General features: G+C 53.0%; 1 protein-coding gene across 5 annotated transcripts in view; it reads left to right on the top strand.

The window, feature by feature from the left end:
• Nucleotides 1-1,824: 1,824 nt before the first annotated feature.
• Nucleotides 1,825-26,283, top strand: part of COL27A1 (collagen type XXVII alpha 1 chain) — a 137,319-nt gene continuing 112,860 nt past the window's right edge. For 3 of the 5 annotated variants that reach the window (XR_008374901.1, XM_053564864.1, XM_053564891.1), the window contains exons 1-4: nucleotides 3,030-3,564; nucleotides 9,530-9,600; nucleotides 12,947-14,727; nucleotides 22,737-22,790. Coding sequence is in view for 4 of the 5 variants with exons in the window: in XM_053564864.1 (XP_053420839.1) it covers nucleotides 3,506-3,564; nucleotides 9,530-9,600; nucleotides 12,947-14,727; nucleotides 22,737-22,790 (1,965 nt within the window). In the remaining variant the exon portion in view is untranslated. Of the gene's footprint in view, nucleotides 1,910-3,029; nucleotides 3,565-9,529; nucleotides 9,601-12,946; nucleotides 14,728-22,736; nucleotides 22,791-26,283 lie in introns of those variants that run through there. The other 2 variants (XM_053564874.1, XM_053564883.1) reach the window with 2 other exon arrangements.

Genomic DNA, 26,283 nt, shown 5'->3' with positions numbered 1-26,283 from the left:
GTAGGGAGAACTGGACAGTTTTCCCACTGGTCCCCTTCTCATTCTCCTGCCTGTCTGTGACTCTTCTGTCAGAGATGTCTCTCCACTATGGCTGCATATTTATCCAACATACCCTTTGGGATCCAAATACCACCTCTTCCTAGGAGCCTTCCTTGGTTTCTCTCTATATTTTTAATATGCTTGACAATTCAACTGATTCCATATCTCATTGATTGCATATATCACCTTCTCCTTATATTGTTATCTTTCTATCACAGTTTCCTTGTGTTATGTAATTGTAGGGGGTTATCCGTGACATACTGGTGTCTGACATCTCCCATTCAGACTCTCTTTCTTATCCCAAGTTGCCATGCAGTACAAATGCGGATGTGCCCATGCATTACAAGTGTGTATATGCCAAAGGTTAGACCATGTAGAAGTTTCTCGGTCCTTGTTTTCATAGTGGCAGACCCTCTTCCCCCAGAGCCTTGTTTGGGGGTTTGCATACTGTAGGATTTAAAAAACTAAGCATTAAAATTACCAATGGTTTGAGCATCTCCTGTGTCCCAGGCTCCATGCTGAGGTGGGGACACAGAGATGGATCTGACAATGACAACACCACGTAAGGGGTACTGTAATTCGGGAATGGGGCAGAGTAGCTAACCAGAGTCAAGTGAGCTTTGTGCTGTACTGAAAAGGATAACGAGGTTGTGTACAGGTAAAAATGGGGCAGAGGAGGATAACCTGGGAGGAAACGGTATGGACAAAGTCCTTGAAATGGCCAAGCCTGCCTTAGCCTGGGAGCAGACATCAGAAAGACTGGAGCTCAGGGGCAGGATATGAAGTTGGGGAGTCCAGGGTTGGGGGATCGATTTGGATGGTCATGCCAAAATGCAGAAGATAGGAGTTAGGCTACCTGTATTCAAATACCACTTCCACCATCTTCCAGCTATGTTAGCTTTTTCATGGACCAGGGTGTAGCAAATGCATATGCAAAATACCAGGGGAAGAAACTCAGTAATAAAGGTAAATATCTAACAAAGTGCCAAGAGAAATCCCTAACTAATCAAGATATATATGTATATTTTAATGCAATACTTTACGTGTCAAAAGTAATGCAAAAATTCCACAATGAGCAAAATATCAAAAATGTAAATAAAGACTGGCACAAAGTATGCAGCTCAGAGAACAGCTATGATTGGATGGGCACTTCTGAAAACCTGAGGAAAACACATGGCCCCTCTCCTCAGAAGAACGGAGGAACATGCACAATTTGTGCACAGTAATGGGGTGCTCCTTCACTCCCCGGGGTTCATCCACACGGAGGTTGGTAATTCTGCCAGCGGGGCTGGTGATGTTGGTGGTTCCAGGAGCCATACAGCCGCGGGCTGTTCTCCAGTACCACGCTGGGCCTCCCTCCTGGCAGCTGTGGGTGCTCTGCCCCCTGCAGGAAGCAGCGCACAGCTACGCGGCTCCCCGCATCTCCCGCCCCCCACCTCCCCTCTCTCTGGCTTGGGACTTTTCCTAAAGTTTGCTGAAACCAGACACCTTGCTCGACCGAGCCCGCGTGCAGCCGTGGTTTAAAAGGCTGCCTTCAGCGCCCCCTCCCCGCCCCCAGCGGAGACTTCAAAAGGCCCGGCGGGCGCCGCGGCCCCGGCACCTATGAGCCGCCCCCCGCACCCGGAGCCCGCACTGGAGTCCTTGGACGCAGACAGGCCGAAGTTTAAGCGCAGGCGGACCGGGCCGGCGGCGCAGTACCGCGCGCCCATGCCCCTCCCGGTGCCGCTGCGCTCCGTGCGCCCGCGCTGGGTTTAGGGAAGGGGACCTCGCACCCCCGCCCCCGCGCCCACGGCTGCGGGGACCCATGAATACAAATGCCGTTAGGCGCGGGAGGAAGGACGGACCCGCCAGCCTCGCAGTTAAGGACCCAGTAAGTGCCCGGGGCCTCTCTGAAGTGCGGGCTTTAGTGGGGTGTGTGAGGTGTGTGCGCGCACACACGCGCGTAAAGATGCGCGCTATGGGGGAGGTGAGTACACGCGTAGGGATTGAGTGTGCGCACGTGTACGGTGGGCGCTCTCGGATAGCTGTGTGCAATGGTTGTGTGCGCGCTTGAGTGTTTGCACTTCGGTTGTGCACGCACGTGGGGGGTGCGCCTGAGTGTGTAAGTTGAGGGGGATCTGGCGGGCATAGTGTGCATTTATTTGTGAGTGTGTAAGCATTTATGTGCATGCATTTCGGTGAGGGGAATCTCAGGGTGCGCTCCAGTCCAGACTTCAGAGGATATGTTTCGTGTGAGCCCGGGAAGAATGCGTGGCTGTGTCTATATGTGAATGAGGGTGAGTGCGTGTGTAGGGTATGGGGGAAGGTGTGTGTGTGTGTGTGTGTGCGCGCGCGCGCACACCATTGAATGAACGTGCGAATCTGTTTGCTCATAAACGAGTTATGGAGGTACAGGAGGAGCGGGCTGTACTGGGGTTCTGTGAGATTTGCCGGGGTGTTTGCAGTGGGTCGGATGTGCAGCTCTGCGCTCTACTGTGGGATCCGACCCTGGTGGCGGGGGTTAAGTTCCCATTTCTCACAAGGGAGGACGAAGAGAAGAGGGTGACTTTTAACCAGCCCACCTTGTAGTGGGGTTAGGGTTAGGACATTCTCCAGGACGCTCTGAATCTGGTGGTGTAATCTTTTTGGTGGGTGATGGAGGTTAGGAGACCAGTTGTCGTGAAAGTCTGGACACCAAGTCCTGGTCCTGGCTCTGTCCCTGGAACTCTAGGCTCCTTTCAGGAGTAGAATCTGTCCCCTTTCTCCTTCCATCTCTACCCACCAATTCGAGGACCCCGTCTCACAAGTCATAAGTTCCTAAAGTCGGATTGTGTCAGTCATGGTGCAGCCTTGGGCAACCCCTTCCTCTCCGAATGTTTGCCCATCTTTACAAGGGGAAGGGGGGCGGATGTCCCGGCGGGGCTGTCGCGGGCCAGCTGAGGCTGTATCCCTGGCTGCGGCCGGCAGGGGGCAGCAGGGGGGCAACAGAGGGCGGCCGGGCGCTGGGAGGAGGGAAGGTGGAGAGCCACAGCCGGCCGAGACTTTAAATCGCCTTCATTTCCCCCAAATCCTTCCTTTTCCTCTCCTCCCCCAGGCCGGCGGGGAGGCAGCTTTCACCGCCCTCCGCGCGCTTTCGCCCGGCGTTGCTCTGCCTCCGGGGGCCGCCAGCAGCCCGCCTCCAAAAGTTTGATTACCTCTCTCTCTCTTTTTCCTGCTTCTTCTTCCTTTTTGGTGGAAGCAGAAAAAGAGCGAGGCAGGGGCGAGCGCGGCGCCCGGACTCCTGGGACCATGGGCCTGGCGCGGGCGCCTGCGGGGCCCCAGCCGCGCTGCCTGTCTGCTCCGGCGCCCCTGGGCGCGGGGCTGCGCTGGGGGCGCGGGGGCCGCGCGCTCTGAGCCGGCCTGGCGCGGCGGGGCGGGGGGCTGGCGGCCCCATGGGGCGCGCCCACACTTGCCCCCCGGGCTCGGGAGCATGAAGTAGGGTCCTGCCATGGGAGCGGGATCGGCGCGGGGGTCTCGAGGCACAGAGACGGCGGCGGTGCGTGGGGGGTGAGTAAAATCGCTCCAAACTCTCCCTCCCCAGCTTCCTGCTGCTTCTATCTCTGGGAGGGCTGGGGTTCCCCGCCACGCGGACGCTTTCCCCGGAACGTCAGCTTCCTGTCCCTTCCTGTGCCCCTGCGAGGCGGCATGCCAAGGGTTAACAGGGGCTGCGCCCCCGGCGGGGCGAGGGTTGGCGACCGCTGCCCGCCCTGCCGCGCCTGGCCCGGCTGCCCGATCCTGCTGGGGCGGGGACAGAGCCAGCTCGGGGGTCGAGGGCGGGAGTGGGTGGTGGCGCCTGGAACGGCCTGCGAGGGGAGGGCGGAAAGGGGGGCTTTGGGGATACTTGGGGGAAGAGTGGGGTCTCCGTTTGGGGCTGTCTCGAGGTATTACGGTATCTCCGTGTCTGCAGGTTCCGAGCCTGGACGTCTTGGTTTCTATCTGTTCTTGTGAAATTGTCCGCAAGTTTCTAGGTCACCGGGTCTCGGGTTCTGCTCCGGTCTCCGTGTTTGTGTGGCTCTGCACGTCCCGGAGTTGCTGGAAACCTCCGTGTGTATGAGTCTGCCTGGGTCTGTGTGCCTCAGTGCTTCCTGCTTCTCCCGGGGAGCTCAGAGAGAGGAGTGAGAGCCAGTATGTCAGAGCAGCAAGGACCCTGGGACAGCACTAAGTGGAACCCTCATGGTACAGATGGAGAACCAGAGGGCCAGAGAGGAGGAGGGACTCAGGATTCCCAGCTCGTGCACGGGAGTTGTAAGAGAGTGATCCTGTGTGAGAGCGGTCCATGCCTGTGAGTGTGTGGGGGTGTGAGCGTATGGGAGCAGCCCTGCAGGCCCAGGGCTGCAGTTTAGGCATGGGAGTCCCTCCCCTCTGTCCATCCTGCCTCCAGGACCCCAGGACACGCCCAAGAGGCTGGTCAGGGCTATAGCTCTTCCCTGCCCCCTCTGAGCTGGGAGTCAGGGGGATGGTGCCCCCCTTCTTCCCCATGTCTTGGAAAAAGCTGGCTGGTTGAGATTCCCCCGCCCCCTCCCCACCGCAAAACACACACACACACACACACACACACACACAGCACCAGTGAGCACACTGCTGATTCATTTTCTCCAAAAGCCCCTGTGCCAGGGAAAATGCCAGCGGTTGGGCAGGGAAGTGGTACCAGGAAAGCACCCCATAGTGGGGCCCAAGCTTTGAGCAAGTGGGCAGTCACACTGCTTTGAGGCCCAGCCTCTGCCTTCTTCTCCCTCCCTGCATGTACTCAGGGCATCCTCCTTCCCTAGTGCTTCCACGTGCCCTGCTGTCCCATAGCAGCTGTCAGCTCCCCTGTGGTGGCCTGAAAGGGGCCTGCCCTCAAATGCAACCTATTTTCTCTGCCCCCTTGTTGGCATATTCTCTCCCTGATCCCTGTGTCCCACGCCCGGCTTTGCTCAGGGAGTGCCATATCAGTTGTCAATAGAGGGTGGTAGTAAAACACAGATTCACATCAGTGGACACAGGTGGTAGGGAGAAAGGAGTGAGCATTAGCCTTGCGGTCAGGCAGGGTCCGGTTTGAATCCTGACTCAGGCAAGCCAATCTCTGCTTCCCATTCCATCCACAGAATGGGCATCTTCATTCCCAGCTGGCCGGGTTTTGTGCAGATTAATGAGGCCATGCTTGTAAAGGGCTTAGAGCAGTGTCTGGCATGTAGTAAGTGCTCAATAAACAGCAGCTGTTTTTGTATTATTCCCTTCATCTTGAATGGGTGTGTGAGTCAATGGGAAAGTTCTGGGTTCCATCCTGTCCAGACAGATGACCTGTCTGTGTTCCCATGGAGGAAGTGGAAGGTGTGAAGAAAGCCTGGGCGTGGCTATATGGGCACAGGGGTTCTGGCCAGCCCATGGGTACAGGTGGGACAGGTCCACCCCCATTGTTGCTCCGTGGTTCCCAGCCAGCCCCAGCTTACCCGTGGGAGAAGAGTCATGTCCGGTGTCCACAGGGCCTCTTTCCATTTGTATTTCTGTGCCCTGGGCCTCAGTTCCGAGCTCTCAGTGACCGTTCAAGCTGGTATGGGTTTCCAGGATCCTGTGTGTTTCCAGGTAACAAGGATGAAAGAAAAACCATCCAAACAGGCTACAGGTTCTGGCAGCTCCGTTGTCCAGGGGTGGCCACGTTTGGTGCCCTGGCAGAGGGACTTTTGCAGGGCATGGAAACACCTGGGTTCCCTTCTTAGAGGGCTGTTTTTCCAATGCTCCTTCCCTTGTGGCTCCCGTTTTAGCTGCCTCCTGGCCTCCCTGGCCCCTGTGCTCTGGTCTTCCCGACATTCTGGAGCCCAGGGTTCACCGAGCCAAGGCCCATGAGGCAGTGGTGAAAACAGAAGTCTGGAAGAACAAAGCCCTGAGCCAGCGGAGGCACTAAACATTATTAGCAGTAGCCTAAACAGGATTGGAACGGGAGCAAAAGAATCAGCAGGGCCTCCCTGCAGGAGCCAACTTTCCAGGCCTGGAGCTTACTTAGATGGTTCAGTTGGCTCCCTGGGCTGCATCTCTGTTCCTGTTGGTGAAGCCTGGGACTTTGGTCTCTGGCAAGTAGGAAGTCCCAGGAAGTCTCTAATGTCTTCTCTGTGGGAGACAAGTCAAATGAAAAGGACTGTCTGTTAAGTCATAGAGTCAGAGCACTGTGTGACTTTGGGCAAGTCATTTCCCCTCTCTGGGCCTCAGTTGCCCATCTCTTTAAAGAGGCAAAGGGACTAGAGTCTGGACCCTGGATGCTCTCGAAGGACCTTCTCCCACTCAGATGTACTGTATACTTGGAAAGTTTGTGAGTCAAGTGCACACAGAATCCAAGTCCAAAAGGATCAGCTGCATTTGTGAAAGCGAATGACTAGGGGATGAAGACTTTAGTAATAGGTCTTCAGGGGTGAAATTCTGTAGTGGGAGGCCATGGCGTTAGGAAGCTTAATTAAAGAGAAGATTGTCATTCTGTGTTCCCTTTTTCTTTCTCCTGACCTTCAGGGATTAAAACTTTTCTCCCTGGTTTACCCACTAATTCTTACAGAGTAGTCACCTATGTATACCCACAGCCAGAAAAATTGACTGAGGACCCCTTTCTTTTCTCACCTGGCTTCTCTTTATCAGCTCGGAAAACAGCATAGGAAGGGTGGATGGGACATAATACAGGACTCACGGAGTGAGGGCAGATGCCCCGCAAGAACCAGAGAGGAAAGAGGCTGGACAGAAACCACAGAAACTGGTGGGGTCACAGGAACACAGGAAAGCAAGGGGCAGTGTCTCCTGAGGATGCATGCTCAGGATAAAGGAGTTCCATGGTCCTCTAAATTTGAGGACTGCTGAATGACAGAAAGTACAGTCAATTTCTTTCCTGCAGGACTTCTCAGAATGTTTGGTATGCAGTTGTGCTTTTGCAAACTGCCAAGGCTGGGATGCAGGAGGCAGCTCTTCCCCAGTGTATCTGCCCACAGTTTTTTGGGGTGTCTCTAATGGATGTGGGAAATAATACTGAAGACTTATGAGTCCATGGCTTGCACAGGGTGACTTTGAAGAGCCTTCTCTGAGCCTCAGTTTTCTCCATTTGTCAAATGAAACAAAGATGCCTATCATTTCTTTGCAGGGATGATGATATGGTCATTTACTTCAAGTGGGTGGTCATGCCAGAAGGATTAGCTCTATCCTTTTCTCCAGGAATACCCCTGGGCAGTTTGGCACACTGACCTTTAGTTGTTGCCCCTGCTAAGCCGGAGGACTGGTCCCATGAAAAAAAGCATTTTTATAGCAATGTCAGCAGATTGGAAAGGACAAAGAAGGACCAAGGATTATCCAGGAGCAACCCTGGAAATAGAATTGGGGGGTTAAGGCTTCAAGAAGATACTTTTGGAAGTCCACAGTCTTGTAATACCATGTAATATTTGTTCATCTTACAAAAATATACTGGACACTTACTATGTGCCTGCCAGGTGCTAGGAATATAAGAAGGAACAAGACATGTTCTTGCCCTTTTGGGACTTAGTCTAGAAAGGGAAATAGGAAAACAATGACTGTACATTTGATACACGCCGTGGTGAGATGTGTATAACATGCCGCAGGAGCTGACAGCTAAGCTGGGGTCTGACAGATGTATAGGAACTGACCAGGCAAAGGGGAGTGTCATGGGAACAGCATATGCAAAGGCCCAGAAGCTAGAGAAGGCTTTCCAGGGGCCGTCATCATCACTTGTGTGTGAGCTAGTTTGCTTTATGCTGCTAGCAACTGAAGACCTAACTTGAATGGCTTAAGAAGAGAGATACTACTTCCCTTATCAAGAGGTTCCAAGGAAGACCAGTACTAGTATTGGTTAACTCAGCATCTCAACCATGCCATCGAACAACCACTATTCTTCAGTTCTGCCATTCTCACGTACTCAAGGGGCTCGCTCCCTCATATGCACAAAATGCCTGCAGCAGCTCCAAACTGTATGTTCTCACTCAACAACATGCAAGGGCTAGAAAAAAATCATCTCGCTGTCCTTTTAAAATGCTTTTCTGGGGTCCATAACAGGTGTCCCTTATACCTCATTGGCCCCATTGGGGTCATATATGTATGCCTAAACCAGTCACTGGCATGAGAAATGAAATTCCCAGGATTGCCTAAGATGGATCCAGATTCATCCTCTGAAGTCCACCTTCATGAACAAGGAGGGAGGGAGGGATGACTGTAACCACTGGTGTCTTTCACAGCGCCCAAGTCATTGCTGCTATTGATCACGAATGATTGCTATTCAATTTGAAAGTAGGGGAAGTTGATAGGAGGTGTTAGCCTGTCCTTCAAGGTGCCCAAGGACCCTGGGTAGAACCTGGGGTTATGGACATCAGCCTTGGCAGATGGGTTTCCCGGATTATGTGAGTCCCCAGAAGCACACCATCCTAGCTTTCGTCTTAAAAATGCAACCTTGGCCTGTCTATCTCAGCCTTAGCCCTCACCACCCACCTGGTGCAGCTCTCTTGCCCAAGTCTTGGCCTTTTCTGGCCACGTGCCGCCCTCCCCTCTACCTGCCTGGGGATCAGATGCCCCCAGTGGCTTCAGGTGTCTCTGGTGGCTGCTCCCACAGGTAGATGAAATCTGATCATTGCCCTTGCCCATCTTGGCAGAAGCCACAGAGCAGAGCTTTAATCCATCTTGGCCCCAGAGCCTAGGGCCAGCAGAGACTGTCTAGGGAGCACTTTGTGGCTGGCTCTCAGCTGAGCCCTTAACATGCATGAGCTTATTTAATCCTCATGCTTGGTCTGCAAGTAGGGAGTGTCTGCCCATGTTGCAGAGGATGAGACAGGCTCAGGGAAGCTAAGCAACCCATCTGGGGTCAGAAAGCTGATAAGCGAGAGGGCCAGTTTTGCACCTGGGTGTGCATGACTCCTCCTTATCTTCTGTTTTCTTTCCTCCCCTTTCCTGTTAGAATAAAGCCTAGTAGGCAGCTGCCTTAGCGCTGGTCCTGGTTAGGGGGTATCCTTCCATTTTTGCCTTTTGAGAAGGTGGGTCATCCAAGCAGAACTGTCCGGTCTTCCCACTGACCTTGCAGCCCTGACCCTGCTGCCCATGGACTGGGGTCTTGGGGAAGGCCATAGTATAGATGGGAAGACAAATGAGTCAGCACCAGATTTTGGGAAAAGGTCTCAAGATATAGGGCCGTAGTACAGATGGGGAGACTGAGCCCCAGAGAGGGAAGGTGCTGGACCCTGGATCTCCTGAAGCCTAGGGCAGGGCTTCCTGTGTGCTGCTTCCTGCCTGATGTCCTTGTCTTGATCTGTGCAAAGTGAAGTGATGTTTGTACATGTGAGCAGGTCCTGATTGAGAGGCCATTCCTGAAGACCTGAGAGCCTGGGCCCAGCCTCCTGCCTCCTATGGGCGGGCCTGGGTGGGACTGGGTCTGGGCAGTCCACTCCCAGCACCCCTAGCCGGATCTGGGCGCAAAGGATGGAAGCTGATGCCACGTCTGCTTGTGTCTCCTGGTCTCTAGGGGGTTTCTCTTCTCCTGGATCGTAGTCTCGTTTGCTTGTCAACTGGCCTCCACCCAAGGAGTTCCTGAAGGTAATTCTCTCTTCTCTTTGTCCAGGGGCCAACAAAGGAGGAGGAAGGGGCCTAAAAACTCACAGATGAGAGACATCCGTGCCTCTAATCGGAACTCAGTGCCTCAGTTTTCCCATCAGTGGAATGGAGCCAATTGTTGGCAAATTCTCTCTGGGCTTAAAAGAATCATGCTTGGAGTTTTGTAAGGGGCAGGAAGGGCTCATGTGGAAATATGGAAGGGTGATCCTTGCATTTTGGTATGGGGCAGAGTTTGAGTGAGTCACTTTGCTTCGATAAGGCTCAGTTGCCCACATTTGTCCCATGGGTGCTCTAAAAACTGCTGAGGACACAACTGTCATTGCCCAAGCCTGGGATCCCACACACCCTTTCCCGTGAAATCCTTCTTTCCTCTCTCATCCCTGAAGAGCTGTCCAGGGGGCCAGGGTGGCAGTGGGCCAGCTCCACAGCTGCCCACAGAAACTGAGACCTCTCCCACATATGTTTGTCAAGCAGCCACAAAACCTCTAACATAACCACCCTTCCCCCTCCTTCGTGCCTGACCTGTGTGTTGGGACAGGCAGTGGGCATGCTGAGAATCTCTGTGGCCTGAGCTGGCCACCAGGCAGGGGAGGGCCGTGCCCAGAAGAGACTTCTGCTGCTTGGCAACATTTTGTGCAAATGTCATATTTTCCAAGCTTGCTGTTTCCCCCACAAAGTAGGTGAACAGCTGTCCAGAGTCCTGAGTCAGGCCCTGGGGGTGGGGTGGGGGTTTGGGGAGAGGCCGGAGCTGTGTGGAGCCAGGTTTATGTAATAAAGGGATCTGGCTAGGGCCAGCTGGCTTGGTCCGTCCATCTTGGTGTTGAACTGAATTCATTCCCCTGTCCCCATGTCCTTGGCCTTGATGGTATTCTGGATGTGTCTCCACCCTCCCTTCCCACAAGTCTGGAAGGCTCCAGAGCAGTATAACATTGTGCTTAAGAACACAGACCCTGGGGTCAGGTGGCTTGAGTTCAAACCCCTGCTGTACCTTTTTCCCCCCTTGCCTTTAATGGAGACCCCAGCTGTGCTTTTTATAGGCTGCATGGCTTTGGGCAAGCGCTTGTATCTAATTCATCTGAACCTCATCTATAAAAGGAGGATAACAGAAAAGACTCACCTTATAGATTGTTGAGAATCAAGTGAGATAATGCATGCAAAGTGCCTGGTATGTAGGAAGTGCTCAGTAAATATTCATTGTTATTATTGTTCATTATTAACTTGAGAAGTCTGAGCAAGAACCTCCTACAGGGGACAAAGACGCACAGCAGCTTTGCTCTGGCCACTTGTGCTGGGTGCCTGGTGTTCGGGGTTTTGCCCCTTAGTCACAGACACAGGTGGTCTTCAGGGGACACGTGGAGACTGGATGGTTGTCAACTTAGAAACTCACCTACAGAGGATGACAAGGGTTACCTTGTACCTGCCATATGGCTAGTTGTAGTTTTCTCCAGGTGGGTCCAAGCCAGCTCTAGGTGTCAGGGGTAGGGAGGGAGGTGAGCAGCCCAAGAGGCTCCCTGGGAGGCTGCTGAGGTAGGGCTCGGTGAAGGGGCCATATGGCTTCCTGCCCCCACCTCTTTTTCAACCAAGTGGCTCTTCCCATTCTAAGCTGCTGATAGTGAATATAGTTCATGATAGTAAGAGGGTTCCATGATTAGAACATAGAAGATTCACTAAGAGAAACCTTAAGTTTATTTTAGCTTACCACCTGGGGACAGACAGGTGGGAGAAAGGAGGAGGAGAGATCTGAAGTGAAATGAAAGGCCCTTTCTTGGTTCTAAGGAAGCATAAGCTCTCAAATCCAAGCCGTCCTGAACAACAGCATTGTGGAGCTATATAATTCTTGGAGCATTGTTAACACCTGTGTCATCTCAAGGTCTTGGTTCAGTTATCTCATCTTACAGCCAGGAAGAGACCCAGCAGAGTTGCCTGGTGTGAGGCTTGGGTGAGGAAGATGAGCAAGACTATTCATCTTCTTAGCACTCTTCTTAGCCTTATTTACAGTGAAAGGAAGTGAGGCTTAGCATCCAGGCTCACAGGTGGTCTTGTCTGGCTCTAAATTCTGGCTTTCTAACTCCAGAGCCTGCTATAGAAGTATATGCCATGTTGCCAGTGCCCCCTCCAGTCCCATCTATTTGTCCGTCTGTCCATCCATACATCCATCTCAGAATGTCGACTAAGGACCTCCAAAGAGCCAAGTGCTGCATTTAGCTGTCACTGCAGTCTTTGCCTGGGTGGTAGGAAAAGAGCATTCAGCACTCAGGGGCCAGCTTGCTGAGCTCAGGGAGGGGCCCTGAGGACCTGATCCAGACCCCAGTTCTGGAGGCAGCCCATCTTTCCTTGCTGAGATGGAACTCAGGAGCCTACTTCTGTACACACTGGCTGTTCAGCCAGCTGAAGAGGGTCCAATGGCCTGGCTGAGGCAAGGTCAGGAAGCCTTTCCATAAACACTCTGGAAACCCTCCTTTTGCTCTAGCAAGTCGCACCGATGTAATTACTGGGCAGATGTGACCTGGCCATTCCATGGTCAGATGTCCAAATGTTTCGCCAGAGGATAGAGGTTGCAGGGATGCCTTGATTACTCCTTAGGCTCTCCCCAGAGCTACACAGGGAGGAAGGGGAGCCAGTAGAAATGCCATCTCCCTTTTGATGGCAGAACATGCGGCTCCTCCAGCCTGCTCCAGCCAGAGAGAAACCTAAGGTCAGGGGGAAGGGACTGGTGGTAAAACCAGTCAGCCCCCTGCACATCCTTGCCAAGCTCTGTGGACACATCTATTCCTATCACAGTGGTCCCTCACTTACAGCTTGTCAGGTAGAGAAAAGAAGATATAACAAGTCCTTGCTGGGCAACCTCTCACACTTTTAGCACTAGCATTTGGTGATTACCATTATTTTTAGTGTTGGTAGCTGTTGTTGGAAAGTGCTTATTTTGTTCCAGGCACTTTTAAAAAAGCGTATTCCCTCATTTAATAGTCACAACATCCATTTGAGATTGGGACTGTTATTATCCCATTTAGTAGATGGCAAAACTGAGGCACAACACTCATAGGGTTAGTAAGTAGCAGAGCTGAGATTTGAATGCAGGACATTTGTCTCCAGAATCTATGTTTTTCACCCCAATATGCAACATCATGCAGCCAGACATGGTGTTGGTGTTTACACTGGACGGTGCCAACATTGCCCTTAGCCACCATCATGGGGCAGGGTTATTTTTAGATGAGTGAATAAATGACCAGGTAGCTGTGGGTGGACCGTCCACACTGCCCGTGTACCTGGGAGTGTCGGGGGCTAGAGCAGGCCCTGACTGTCTTTTCCCTTCTTCCCTTCCTCTTAGATGTGGACGTCCTCCAGCGACTGGGCCTCAGCTGGACAAAGGTCGGGGCCGGCTGGAGCCCCGCACCCATGGGGGTCATTCCGTTCCAGTCGGGCTTCATCTTTACGCAGCGGGCCCGGCTCCAGGCCCCTACAGCTGCTGTCATTCCTGCCACCCTGGGCACAGAGCTGGCGCTGGTGCTAAGTCTCTGCTCCCACCGGGTGAACCATGCCTTCCTCTTCGCCGTCCGCAGCCGGAAGCACAAGCTGCAGCTGGGCCTGCAGTTCCTCCCCGGCAAGACGGTCGTCCATCTGGGGCCCAGGCGCTCCGTGGCCTTCGACCTTGACATGCATGATGGGCGCTGGCACCACCTGGCCCTCGAGCTCCGCAGCCGCACAGTCACTCTGGTGACGGCCTGTGGGCAGCGCCGAGTGCCTGTCCCACTGCCTTTCCACAGGGACCCCATACTTGACCCGGAGGGCTCCTTCCTCTTTGGGAAGATGAGCCCGCATGCGGTCCAGTTTGAAGGTGCTCTGTGCCAGTTCAGTATCCACCCCGTGACGCGGGTCGCTCACGATTACTGTACCCACCTGAGAAAGCAGTGTGTCCAGGCTGACACATACCGGCCCCTGCTGGGACCCCTTCTACCCCAAGACTCTGGCAGAACCTTCACCTTCCGTACTAACCTTGCCCTGCAAGGGCTAGAGAACTTGACCACTGCCACACCCATCCTGTCTCAGCCAGCAGGCAGGGGGCCCAGGGTGACTGTGGCGCTCACCATGCCCCCCAAGCCCCTAAGGACTAGCCCTACAGCCCTTCACCAGCATATTGCAGCGGGAAGTCCAGCACAGCCCCCACTGCCACCTGCTAAGCTGTTAGTCAGTAATGCACTTGTCCCCGTGCCCCCAGCCTCTCTGGCCATCACCACCAGAATTCCTCTCCATGGAGCTATCCAACCATTGCCAAAGATCAAAGCCACCCAGATCCCCAAAAGTCTCCCTGCTGAGCCTCCAGCCTCCTCTCCTTCCGTTGCTCCCATCAAAAGCCGCAATCCTACCCAGAAAATAGCTCCGCCTTCATTCACAAAGTCAGCCCCACCCACCCAGAAGCTGGTGCCACCCACTTCCCATCCATTTCCTACCAAAATCTCCCGTCCCGTGGTGAAGCTAATCCAGAGGAACTCCATAATGGCCAGGCCCCCACTACCCAGCGCCCGGCCCCTACCTCCCACCACTGGCTCCTCTAAACAACCCATTCCCACAGCAGCCCAGACTGAGGCCAAGATGAGCAACCATGCCAGCAAGTCAGCCTCTGCCTACATCAGCACCCACAAACCGCCCCAGCCTACCGTCTTGCCCTCATCTCCTGTCCCCAGTCCTGGCTCCACCAGGGCTACCCAGCCAGCAGTCACAGCTGTGCCTCCAACATCACGCACCAGAACTCTCAGCACACGGCTTCCCACCCCAGCTGCTGGTTCACTCCCCGCTAGAAGCAAGAAACTCACTGGATCAGAAGCTTCAAAGAAAATCAGATCCAAGAGCAGCCCCCGGAAGCCCGTGCCTCTCAGGCCTGGGAAGGCAGCCAGGGATGCCCCGTTGAACGACATGACCACCAAGCTCAGCCCCATGCAGTCTCAGCCCCATCTGCAGACCACCTCGGCCTTGGTATTGGCCCCAGCACAGTTCCTATCCTCCAGCCCGCGGCCCACAAGCAGTGGCTATTCGTTTTTCCACCTAGCAGAACCTACACCTTTTCCTCTGCTGACGGGGCCTCCAGGGCCCAAGGGCGACTGTGGTTTGCCGGTAAGACTGGGTGGGGTAGGCATGCTGCTTGGTGCTCTGTTGGGTGACCGGGGCATGGGTCCTTCCTCCTGGAAAGGGGAGGGAGAAGGGGCAAGTAAGAGCAGGGAGGCGCTTATGGGCACAACCTTGACTTGGACCCAGGTACCGCCTCCTCTGCCTCTACTCTGTCCATTATTGCACACCTTGCTCCAGACTCATGGTCTCCTGGGATAGACTCAGGTCTGGGTGCCACCCCCAGGTGAAGAACACCCCTGGACTTTGGTTGCTTTATGTCCAAAGTCACTCTGCTAACCCAGTGCAAAGGTCAAATGGCTTAAGGAAAGTCACAGGCTAACTAGCCCCAGGTTATGCAGCAGGTGAGCAGCTGAGTAGCCTCCAAAGTCCAGCTCTCTCAGCTCATAGAGAAGGGCTCCCTCTGGCCCATCAGCTTGTCTAGGAGTTGCAGACAAAGGTCACACATGGGTGGCCTTGAATATGTTTTGTTTGGCACATGCATTATATTCTTTTTTTAAAAATCGAGTAAGTTACTAACATTTAAAAAATGTGAGAAATTTCTTATAAAAGATTGCCAATCAGCTTCTCTTGGAAAGTGGGAGAGGCTGTGGCCCTTGGGCCACCTGTAGAAAGGACAAGCCTGCCCTGTCTGCTCTGGTCCTCACTTCTCCTGACTGAGTCTTCCAACCAGAGTCCTTTTACCATTTATGCTACCTGTCTGGCTGGTGCCTGAAAGCATTTGATTTGCGGCTGCTGGTAGAGGAGTTTGGGATGAGGAAGGTCAGTGTGGTCCAGAAAGAACAAGGAAGAGAAAAAGAAAGAACATTCCAAGTGCAGGAGATGGTCTCCGGCTTGCCTGGGACCGTCTCCAGGGGCAACGACCTTCCCACAGCTGGAGGCCAATTCTTCCGGGTGGGGAATGATGGGATGGAGTTTCCAGAAGGCTTGGGCCTCAGCGCTATTCTCCCGCCTTAGGGATGACTACCATGGGGTGGCCTCTTTCTTGAAGCTGGCTTTCCCACTGGGCTGTGTTTTGGATTAGGCTTCCCTACTATGTGGAGATGGTGGCAGATGCTGGGAATTCCCAGGCCTTACAAACACACTTAATGAGTTTTAATAATCATTAGCAATAATATTTATTCAGACTGTCTCCAAGGGGACCAAGAGTCCACTTTTATTATAACCATATTGTAGAACTTATGGAAATTGTATGCATTGCTTTGCAATTATGTCAACATTCTGCTTAAGTTCTGTGCTGTGAAATTGGCAGCGTAGAGAGTTGGGAGCCACCACTTTCCCAAGGAGGGAACGAGGTATCCTTTTCACCTCTCTCAGCAACCCAGCCCAACTCTGGCACCAGGTGCTTTGGGCCCTTGATAGCTTTAGCTTCCCAAACTGTGTGTGTCCTGAGATTACTGGCTGTGAGGTTAAAAGCGGGTGAATTGTCCCCTCCTGGCAGAAAATGGTGAATCTGCGGTCTCAACCCTGGCTATACAGTATAACCTGGCTGAGTGGAGGAGGCCAGCCCTCCCTCCCAAGGCTGCATATGGTGTGGAGAAAGAAAGGGGCCAGCAGAGCTGGAGCAGGAGTGGTTTTGTAGAGTGTAACATCTGCCTTTGGGCCTGCTCTGTGCCTGAATCACATCCTTTTCCCTAGGGCTTGGGATTCCAGGTCAGCAGGAAGGGAGGCCTCCTGCCAAATGTCCTCTTCCAAAGGAGGTGCTGGGGTAAACCCGATCATTCAGTTCAACCCTCTCACCGGGCAGGTGGGGAGACAGGAGACTGCCCAGAGAGGGCCAGGACTTGACCAAGGCCACAAAGCACATGGGAGGCAGAGTTGAAGTTTATATCCCAGACTCTAGACTCCCAAGACTAGCACATTTTTGTCTCATATCCCTGAGTGTCCCCTCTGAGGCTTGGGAACTCAGGGATGGAGGCATGGGAGCTTCAGAGATGAGTTAGATCCTATCCTTGGCCCCAAAGTGAGAGCTCAATGTCTAAAGAATCTTCTGTTTCAATAACCTGCCAAGTTTATGATGCCACTTGTGTGGCATCTCCCTTTAGGTTTAGGATCTCAGGGAGGGCAGGATGTCTGTGCTCATTCCTGCCCTGCAGATGATTGAACAGGTTGGAGAGACAGAGGACTTGGCCAAGGGCACCCAGCATATTCCCAAAAGGTTCCACTTGGGGTCCCTGACTTCTAGCCAGAGCCAGAGTTCTTCCTGCTCCAGCCCTGACTGCTGAGGGTCAGAGGGAGGACATCAACCTGCCTGGGTGGCATCCCTGCCTCTCATTTTTTGCTGTCCCCTGTCTTTACCCTTCCCCACCTTGGGACCTAGCTTTATTCCAATAGGAATCCAGAAGTAGAATCTTTGTCCACTGGGTAGCAGGTGGCAAGCTGGTCACCTCTTTTTCACCAGATACCAGAATAACGTAATGGAAGTGGCATCTTTGAGCAGTGATTAAGCACGTAGACCTGAAATCAAGTCCTGGCTCTACTAGCTTCATGACTCTTAACTGCTCTGAGCCTCAGTTTCTGTAGAATGTAAGATAATAGAACCTTCCAACCTCCTCTTGGGAGGAGGACTGGAAAATTTACAGAGAATTTGCATATGAAGCTGTACTAGAAAGGAAGCAAGTTTTGCCTAGTGACTTTGAGGAATTCTTTCCTCCCCCTAGGGCTCAGTTTTCCCTGTTATGTTTTGGAAGAGCTTCCCCCTTAGAAATGACTAGGTCTTGCCAGTACCTAAGAGGGGTGCAGTGGCTGTGACTACACATGTGGGCCTGCTTCTCAGGGCTCTCAGGGTACACGAGACTAGCTGGCAGAGGCTGAGACAGGGTTCTGGGCTGAGCCAGCTGGGAGCTCTGTGGGAGCCCCAGGCGGGGGGAGCATGGAAAAGCTGAGCTTGGCCCTGGGTCAGTTGGGGTGGGGAGGCTGCGGGAGCTGCACAGAAGCTGCACAGAAGCCCCACGCCTGGGAGGAGGCGAGTCAAGACCTTATTTATTCACGATCAGGCCACTGGCATTTGCACGCCCTTGCACTTTTTGCAGGCGTCACCTCGGCTAAGAGCCTGGCCCACAGCAGATGCTCTGACTATGTGAAATGAATGAAAAAATTTGATCCTTACAAAGCAGGTTGTCCTGACTCACAGGCCGGACTCCTTGAGGTTATGCAGAACTCTCCCGTCAGGGCAACGAGGAGTCTGTATGCTACAGAAGCACGCAGCCTTTGGATTTGGAATGACCTGGGTTTGAACCATTCCCTTATCCTGCTGTCCACTCGTTCTGTGCATAAATGTTGATGGCAAGCCTTTTAGGGGCCAGGTGCTTTGTGGTCTTGGGCAAGTCACTGTGGCTGTAAAATGGGAATACGGTACCACCTACCTTTTCAGGGTCATTGTGTAGATTCACTGGGGTGAGGGATGTAAGCACACAGGGCTAGAACCTGGGTCCTAGTGGACTGTCATGGTTATGATTGTGGACTGATGGTGAGTGTGAAGGCAGGGACAGTGTTGCACTAGTAGAGAACAGCAGGCACTGAACAACAATCTCACATTTGTTTGGAGAACTGTGCTATGAAAATATTAACTAACCTGGGGCTTATCAGTAGCGCTCAGGAGCCTGAAGGATTAGGAGTTCCATGGCACTTGTCATCTGAGCAGGAGGAGCTTTCCCAACTCTATACTCATGGCTTCTCTCAAAGTTCTTGTCTTGTTTTCTTTTGCTTGTTTTTTCCAAAATAGCCCCACCCCAGGTTGTAGCTAGAGGGACATCTTGTTTTGTCTCGGAGCCTGCATGCTTTTGTTCATCAGCAATCTGAGCAGGATACTGAGAAATTCATCCCTATAAGGCAAGATCTAGAACTCAGGAGAATGGAGGGGTGGTTTGCTTTGTCTTTTGCGCATCATGTTCGAGCACCTACTGAGTGCTAAACAGTTTTCATGCTGTGTCCAGTCAGCTCCAGGCAGGGGCCAGGGGCACCAGGAAGAATTTAAGGGAGAGACTATTTCCAGAGGTATGGGCAGCATCAAAGGGACCAGCAGGGGCTGCTGAAGCACACCCCTATTACTACTCCCAGCCCTGAAGGTCCCAGGGGAAGGAAAGGTTGTTCCCAGATCCCAGCAAGAGTTACAGCCTTGATCAGGGGTCTCCCTGATGGGATCTGGGACCAAACCACAGCATGGCGAGGAGGGAGCAGGGAGAGAAAAATCCTGTTCTCTTTCTCCTACTCTGCAGCTTCTTTCCCAGGTCTCCCATTGAACAACCCAGCTGGAAGTTGGAGGGCAGGGAAACCTGGAAGTGTGGTCTGTAGCAGTCAGCGTCTCAAGGCACAGCATGGATCTGGGGAGTAAATGGGGAACAGCCAGCGTGCCTACAAGTTATCCCAGAAGGCATATGGTTCATGCCCATTTTGCAGCTGAGAAAACTGAGGCCTGGGCATAAGGAGATGCAGTCACTTGTTCAAGGCCTTCTGGAGCTGTATTTATGTTAAGAAGCCCTGTCCCATCAGGTCCATCCTAGGACAGAGACTGTGACAGGTTCAGTGTCCTGTGGTAATTCTTGGGAATAATCACATGCTTAGTTGGTCAGAGATGGGAAGCCCTTTCAGACCTCCTGCCTAACTCTATAAGGCTATAGACATAGATCATAGGCCCAGAGGCCCAAAGGTCATTGCTTAGGGTCACAAGGCAGTTAGCAGCATACCCGGGCCTGGACTCCAGTCCCCCAAATCTCAGGCCTATAAAATTTCTTATTGCTCACTGCCAGGGAAGATGCCAACCAGGACTTACTTCTTTCTATGAGGTTTGGCAGGCAGGCTGTTACAGCTGGACACAAGGGTGGACTTGTTCCGTGGGATGGGGTTTCCCTAGGTCTGGCTGTTGGAGGCCAGGACCCTTGGGGGAAGCCTAGTGGGGAGCTGCTTGTTTGTTTCCATGGCTCGGCTTGTGCACATGGAGCCCAGGCCTCCTCCACCTTCCCCAGACCGGCCTGCAGCCCCCGCTCCGCTCCCCCTCAGCTCTGAGCCCTCTCAGAGGCCCTGTTGTTTGCAGCGTGGAGTGGAAAATCCCACCCTGGCCTCGTGAATCATCCCAGAGTCACTCTCTCAGGCTTCAGGCCCTGGAAAGAAATGGCAGCGTTTTTCCACTGCATAGAGAACAGGCAGGGTCTTGGATAGGGAGGAGGGGGCGGGGGAGGCTCCTGCTCACCCACTACTGACTTGAGCAGTGAGTGGGGAAGGGTCAGGCCTGCTGCTGGAGCAGGGCAGCTGGTGGTGGAGTAGAGAGGCTGGCCAGGCCGCAGCTGGGGCCTGGGCTGCTATGTCAAGGGGCTGGCCCATGGGCTGACATCACCAGGCTGGACCTCGGGTCCTGACTGGCACTCAGTCTGCTCTGCAGATGTGATGGATGAGGTAAGAGTCTGGCCTGGATGCCCCATTTCTGGGGCAGAAAAAATGCCAAGGAGTGTTCAGGTCTCTGTCCCCATCAGGGCCCATATAATGCTTGATGTCCTTCGTATCCCTGAACATGCTGTTCCCTCTGCCTGGAGCACCCCAGGGCCCCAGGGAGTGGGTGGCCCGTGAGGGAGCAGCACTCCAGGGAGCCTGCCCCTCCTAGAGCCCTGGATGAGCCCTTCACCCCTCTGGACCTGGCCGTCCTTCTCATGTAAGACGGGAACTTACCTTTCCTCTCGCCCGATAACCTACTAGGGGAAATTACCAACTCTCCCCTCAATTCAGGAAATGCCAGTGCTGGATGTTCATTTCACCAGTGGCCACAGAGGGGAAGGGACTGACCCAAGGTCACTCACTTAGAGACACACCTGACCAAGATTGTCTGTGTGCATGCTGCCCAGAGTAGAAAAGGTCCAATGGTCCTGAATTGAATCTAGGCTTTACCTCTTATTAGCTGTGTGGCACTGGGCAAGTCACTTTGCCTCTCTGGTTTCTCATCTGTTGGTGTGGTAATCTTGCAGTAATGCTTACCCTTAGCCCCATGCCTTTCCCTTTAATTCTGGGTCGCCTAGGAGATTTGGATCAAGGAGGGCCTTCTAGGAAGGGACATTTTTTGCTATCCCTGTGAAACAGATGTGAAAAAGGTGACTTAACATTTTGAGTTCGGAGTTACCAGGAGATTGCTTAACAAAAATAACAGCTAACATTTTTTGAGCGTTAAGTGGGTGCTGGGCACTGAGATTGGCACCTTTTGTAGATTATCTGTTGGCTGGTTGCCATTATTATCCTCATTTTACAGTTATAGAGATGAAGACTCGGAGACTGGAAATAGCTTGTCCAAAGCTACCCCACTAGCAGGTGGGGTGCCAGTGTGACCCCAGGCCCCCAGCCTTACACTATACTCTACCACCCCTACCAAAGGCAGCTGGTGAGGAGAGGGTGTGGACTGGCCCAGAGTCATAAGCCTGCAGAATCAGACATGGGACCAGAGATTGTCACTCAGCCCCTGAGCTCTTGGTGGAAGGCAAGCTATTGCCGAGATACTGGGATGCCCAGAGGGTCTGGGATTTGCTTGAGGTCATGAGCAGTCCCTCCCCTCTCCCCTTGGGGCTCTTGCCTAGTGACTGTGGGCTGTTGGTGCCCATATCTGCCTGTCTGCATCTCCCCTCTGACTTTTATTCATGGACAAGCCAGCATGTGGTGTTCACAGGCCAGAATTGTGAGCTGTGGCTGCCCAGCATGAGATCTGGATTAATTACCAGCCAAACCGTACAGGGTTTTCAACACTGATTTTTAACTCTGGGCAGGAAACCTGGAATCTCATTGATGGTTATTTGAAACAAATGAATTTCCCAGGCCTCACACATCCTCGAAAGCCTGGCTTCCTTCGAAGGCTGCAAGCTCAATTCTTCACATCAGGCACTTAGTTAATCCTCATTTACTGCTTTGGGGTAGATGAGATAGTAACTATTGGACCCATTTTAAAAGGGAGCATCTGAGACGCAGACAGGTGGAAGGAAGTACACAAAGTCTCCAGCTATTAAACATGAAAACCAGGATTGAACAAAGGTCAGCCCGTAGCTTAGTAAGTCTTCTCAGCTGCCTCCCCCCCATGTGAAGGGAAAAGAGATGAGGCCAGACAGGTGCTGGGTTAGGCCTTTCTCTTGAGAGAAATGGGGAACCATTAAACCTTGTTGAGCAGGGGAATGCCTTGGAAAGGTGAATGAGATGTGTGTGGAGGGGGACTGGAGAGGGGAGGGAGTGAAGGAAGACAGGTAGAGGCAGGAGACCACTGAGGGGGCTGTGAAGGTTGCTCAGGAGTAATGCTGATGGCTGGACCAGACTGTGGCCTTAGGAACAGATCAAACATTTGCATACCAATGGTGTTCCAGGCACTGTGTTAAATATTTACCATCTCTCATATTGTCCTTAAAATAACCCTGTTATTGCCCCTATTTTTACCTGCCCCAACCTGGCATTCAGAAGACTATGTATGCGCATGCTCTCTTTGCTTCACCACCTCTCCATGTTGCAGAAAAGCTGAGTGTGACCTTGGCCTTGTCCCTGCTTTTGACTCTGCAGAGAACTTGGCTGAACTCTGAGGTCCTTTGCTGTTTTGTTATCAAACACTTGGCTGAGGCCCGGGATAGAGAGATGACTCACAACCCATTATTTCCTTTGAGGAGACCATGATGTGATGAGAGAGATAAACTTCGAAGCAGATAATTCCCCAAGCAATGTAGTAGTTTTTAAAATAGTATGAAAGAGGGAACTTGGCTCAACTTGGGGAAAGGATCAAGGGAGGCTTCTTGGAGGCAGTGACACCGTAAGTTAGCTGGGCAAAAAAAGATGAGGGCTTCAAAAACTAAGAAACAGCAGCTACAAAGGCCTGGAAGTTCCGAAGAGCATGAGTTCCTCAGGGCAGGGACCTCTGGAGAACCCCTCTTCTCAACCATGAGGTGTCCATGCCCAGAGCTCTGGACAGAATTGTTAAATGACTGCTTGAACCCATTTTCTCCTGCCACGTGACGCTGTCTGACACTGTCTTCTTGCTTTCTCTTCAGGGTCCCCCTGGGTTACCTGGGCTACCTGGATCCCCTGGTGCACGAGGGCCTCGGGTGAGTTATTGCACACTGTCCTGTGGCGCTCTGGCCGGCTCTTTGGCCTGCATTCCACTGCCCCTGAAATCCCAGGCTGGACTGTGTCCTAGGGCTTTTTTCTGCCCCTCTTTGGAACCTACTTTCCATTTAGAGTTCTTGGAGGTGCTTTCTGGACAGACTTGGCATGGGACAGCAGTGACTGCTTACAGGTCTCAGTTTTCCACTATGGGTATCACCCTTTGCTGCCTGGGGTGTGGAAGAGGCTCCTGAAGGCCACATCCCCTGAGCTGATGGGCTTCAGTATTTGTCTAGAAAAGAAAAAAATGACTTGGGAGGAAGCGACCCTTGCATTCCTCTTCCCCCTTCCCCCTTCTGCAGAACCATCCTGGGGTAGGGATGCTGATATAGGCACCTGGACGGGCCAAGGAGGAGGCAAGCTCCCCATGCTGGAGAGAGGCTGGAGGACAGCCTGGCAGGGCTGCAGTGGCTGATGTGAAAATAGCTGCTCTGTGTCTTGCCTGGCCTGTCACTTTATGCTGCCTAACTTGACCCTCCTACTCCACCCTGAACCCTTGCGGGCCAGTGTGATCATTCTCATTTTAGGGATGAGGAAACTGAGTAGAAAGTGGCAAAACCAGGCATGGAACCCAGGCTCTTACCCACATACTGGAACCTGGAGGGTCCTCTTGCAGAGAAATCTGCCTCCTTCCCCAGAGGGCTGAGACCAGCAGCACCCGGCGTCTGTGCCGAGGCTGAATCAGCCTTTCCCACGCTGGGTGCCTGGTGAGGCCCTGGCAGAGATAGCTGCCTGGGGCATATTTTTAGCTCTGAGCCTAGCGAATGGTTCTGGTTATGCAATTACCTAAGCCCTAGTTCCCTCCAGACCTGGCCCTGTGCTCCCTGGGCCCAGGGCTGTGGAATCTGCCTTCTGAAGCGGTATTTCCTCCTGGCTCCAGAGCCTTCATGAAGCACATGCCCTGGGGACGACATAGGTATAGCAGATGCTGCTAGTCCATGGGACCCTGCAGCCTGGGACTGGGAGGAGGTCTCTGACTAGCACTCCAGGCCCAGGCAATTGGCCCCCTTCCTTTAAGCTCCTCCGAAGCCGGCCAGTCTCTGCACCTTGGTCCTGACTATCCACTCTACCCCGCACGATGCCTCTGCAAACTCTCCTCTGGTCACAGCTAAGAGTAAAGGCCACTTCATTTCTGATAACCACCTGCTTCTTGGGGCTCCTGCAGCAGTTTATCTGTGTCATCTGAATGACAGGGGTCACTTTCTAAAAGCTCTTGCTAATTCTTGAACTCTGTATGCCAAGCTGCACATGCATGATCTCACTCCATCTTCCCAGCCATCCTGGGAAGCAGGTTCCAACGTTGAGTCCCATCTGATAGAGGAGGGAATGGGCTTAGACAGGTTCCGTTACTCTGGTTGAAGTCCAACATAATAAGTGACAGAGCTAGGGCTGAACCCAGGCAGTCTGACTCCAGGGCCTACCATCTTCATCATCTGTTGTCAATTTTTCTTCCTATTCAGCAGAGCCCCTTTGGGCCTTATTTATCTCTCTTAAATGATGCCTAGCAGAGTGCCCTTCATGCAGGAGGTGTTGGGCACATGGATGGTAATGAGTTCAATCTGGAAGTTGAGAACATCTCTACCAAGAAGCTGTGTGAGCTTAGGCAAGTCCCCTGCTTCCTCCAGGCCTCAGTTTCCCCATCTATAAAGCCTGGGATCATGGTAAGGCATTTCTAAGGTTCCTCCTGGCTCTGGGTAGATTGACTCTCCTGACAGGCTTCTAGGCTCTCTGCCTGTCCCAACCCCCATCATCCTGTTTCTAGACTGGAAATTCCATAGATCATAAAATTCCAAAGATAATGGAATGCTAGATTAAACAATCCCAGTTCCTCTCTGCATAGATGGCGGCTCTGGGGCTAAGGGAGGAGCAAGGACTTACCTGAGGTCACCTAAAGTTCTATGGCATACTCCTTCTCACCTCCACAGACTGCCCAGCCCACTGAGGGATCATTGGGAATCCCTGAGCCCTCCCCCATCTGGCTCTCTGGGCTGCAGCATTTATAGACTCGGTCTGCTTGGCTCCAGGTCAACTATGTGCCTTGTTTCTCTGCTAGGCAGTGGCTGAAGTGGGGTGGGGAGGTGGGGGCAGGAGAGCAGGAAGCCCCCACCTTCACAAGCTGTAGATGGGGTAGCTGAGAGCTCTAGCCCATCCTCTGTGAGGCATAACTGGGGAGAGGCAGCTAGCTACCTTTGACCTTGCACAGCCCACACATCTCTTTCTGGGAGAGCTGGGTGTCAGTAATCCCTTTTTTGGACACCCCTACCCAGGCTTTGCCCAATTCCAGCTGAGCTCTGTGCTTAAAACCCAGGGACCTGGGCTGGAGTGAACATCTGAAGTTTTTCAGATTCCTGAGGGACCTCTGGGTCCCAGTCATTCAGAGAGATGATTAGATGGAAGCTGGAGTGTCAGGGTGAGGCTCAGAACTAGGACCAGTTCTTGGCACTTCCAGGTTTTATCCAAGTGCCAGGAGACCATGTTCAGTGGTCTGTAGTGAGGAAAGGAGGGCTGGTTATTTCAGAGGGAGGGTCACACGTGGCATTTAGAAATTCCCCAGGCCGAGAGTACTCTGGACACCACTCCTTCCTGATATATCTGGAGAAGGGGAGGGTCCCAGTTTAGGCATGGAGGAAGAGCGGAAAAGGGAGGTGCCTTGGCTGGAATGTGACAGGCTGCAGCTGGGAAGCTGGCCTCTGTGAGGGAAAAAGGAAACGGTTCATATACAGATAGCCTGATGAGTCAAGAGGGACACGGGTGAGGGCAGCATGTCTAGCTGGTGGGGTGGAAGACCAGTAGACTCCTTGGGGTGCTTCTCCCCACCCCTCGTGCCCCGGATTATTCCTGCTGCAAAAGGACCTTTGAGTGTTACCTGACTCTCAGGGCTCTGTTTCTGTTTTGGCTGGAAGACTGTAGCCCAGCACCCTTGCTGGAGAAAGTGGACATAACAGGGCCCATCTGTTGTAGGAGGATTCAGATACAGCCTGGGAAAACCCAGTGCCATGAACAAGCTCTGGACTTGAAGCTACCAAGCCCAGGATGCTGATCTTTCTTGGCTATGACTCTCCCGTGTGACCTTGACCAAGTCTCTCACACTCTCTGGGTCCCGTCTTCCCAGCTGCTCCATGGTCTCTGGGAGGACCTTGCAAGCTTGGAGCTTGTAGGAGCCTAAGGGAGAGCTCTGACAACATGCTGTAGCCGCAGGAGGAGTGCATCTTGTTCCCAAGAGGTCAAGTGTACCCTTCCTTGAGCTTTCAACTCCAAAGGCTCAAAGAGAAGTCCATTTGGCGTCCCAAAGGTAAAAAGGCCATTTGAGCCTGGAGGAAGTCCTAGACGTTTCCCTGGAAGAGGTGGCATTTGAATCAGGCCTTGAAGGTTGGATTAGGTTTCAGCCAGAGGAGCTGGATGGGAAGGCATCTGGATGGCTGGAACAGTGTGGGA

Source organism: Nycticebus coucang, chromosome 2 (assembly GCF_027406575.1).
Source record: "Nycticebus coucang isolate mNycCou1 chromosome 2, mNycCou1.pri, whole genome shotgun sequence".
NCBI lineage: Eukaryota > Metazoa > Chordata > Mammalia > Primates > Lorisidae > Nycticebus > Nycticebus coucang.
This window is presented reverse-complemented; position numbering and strand designations above follow the sequence as displayed.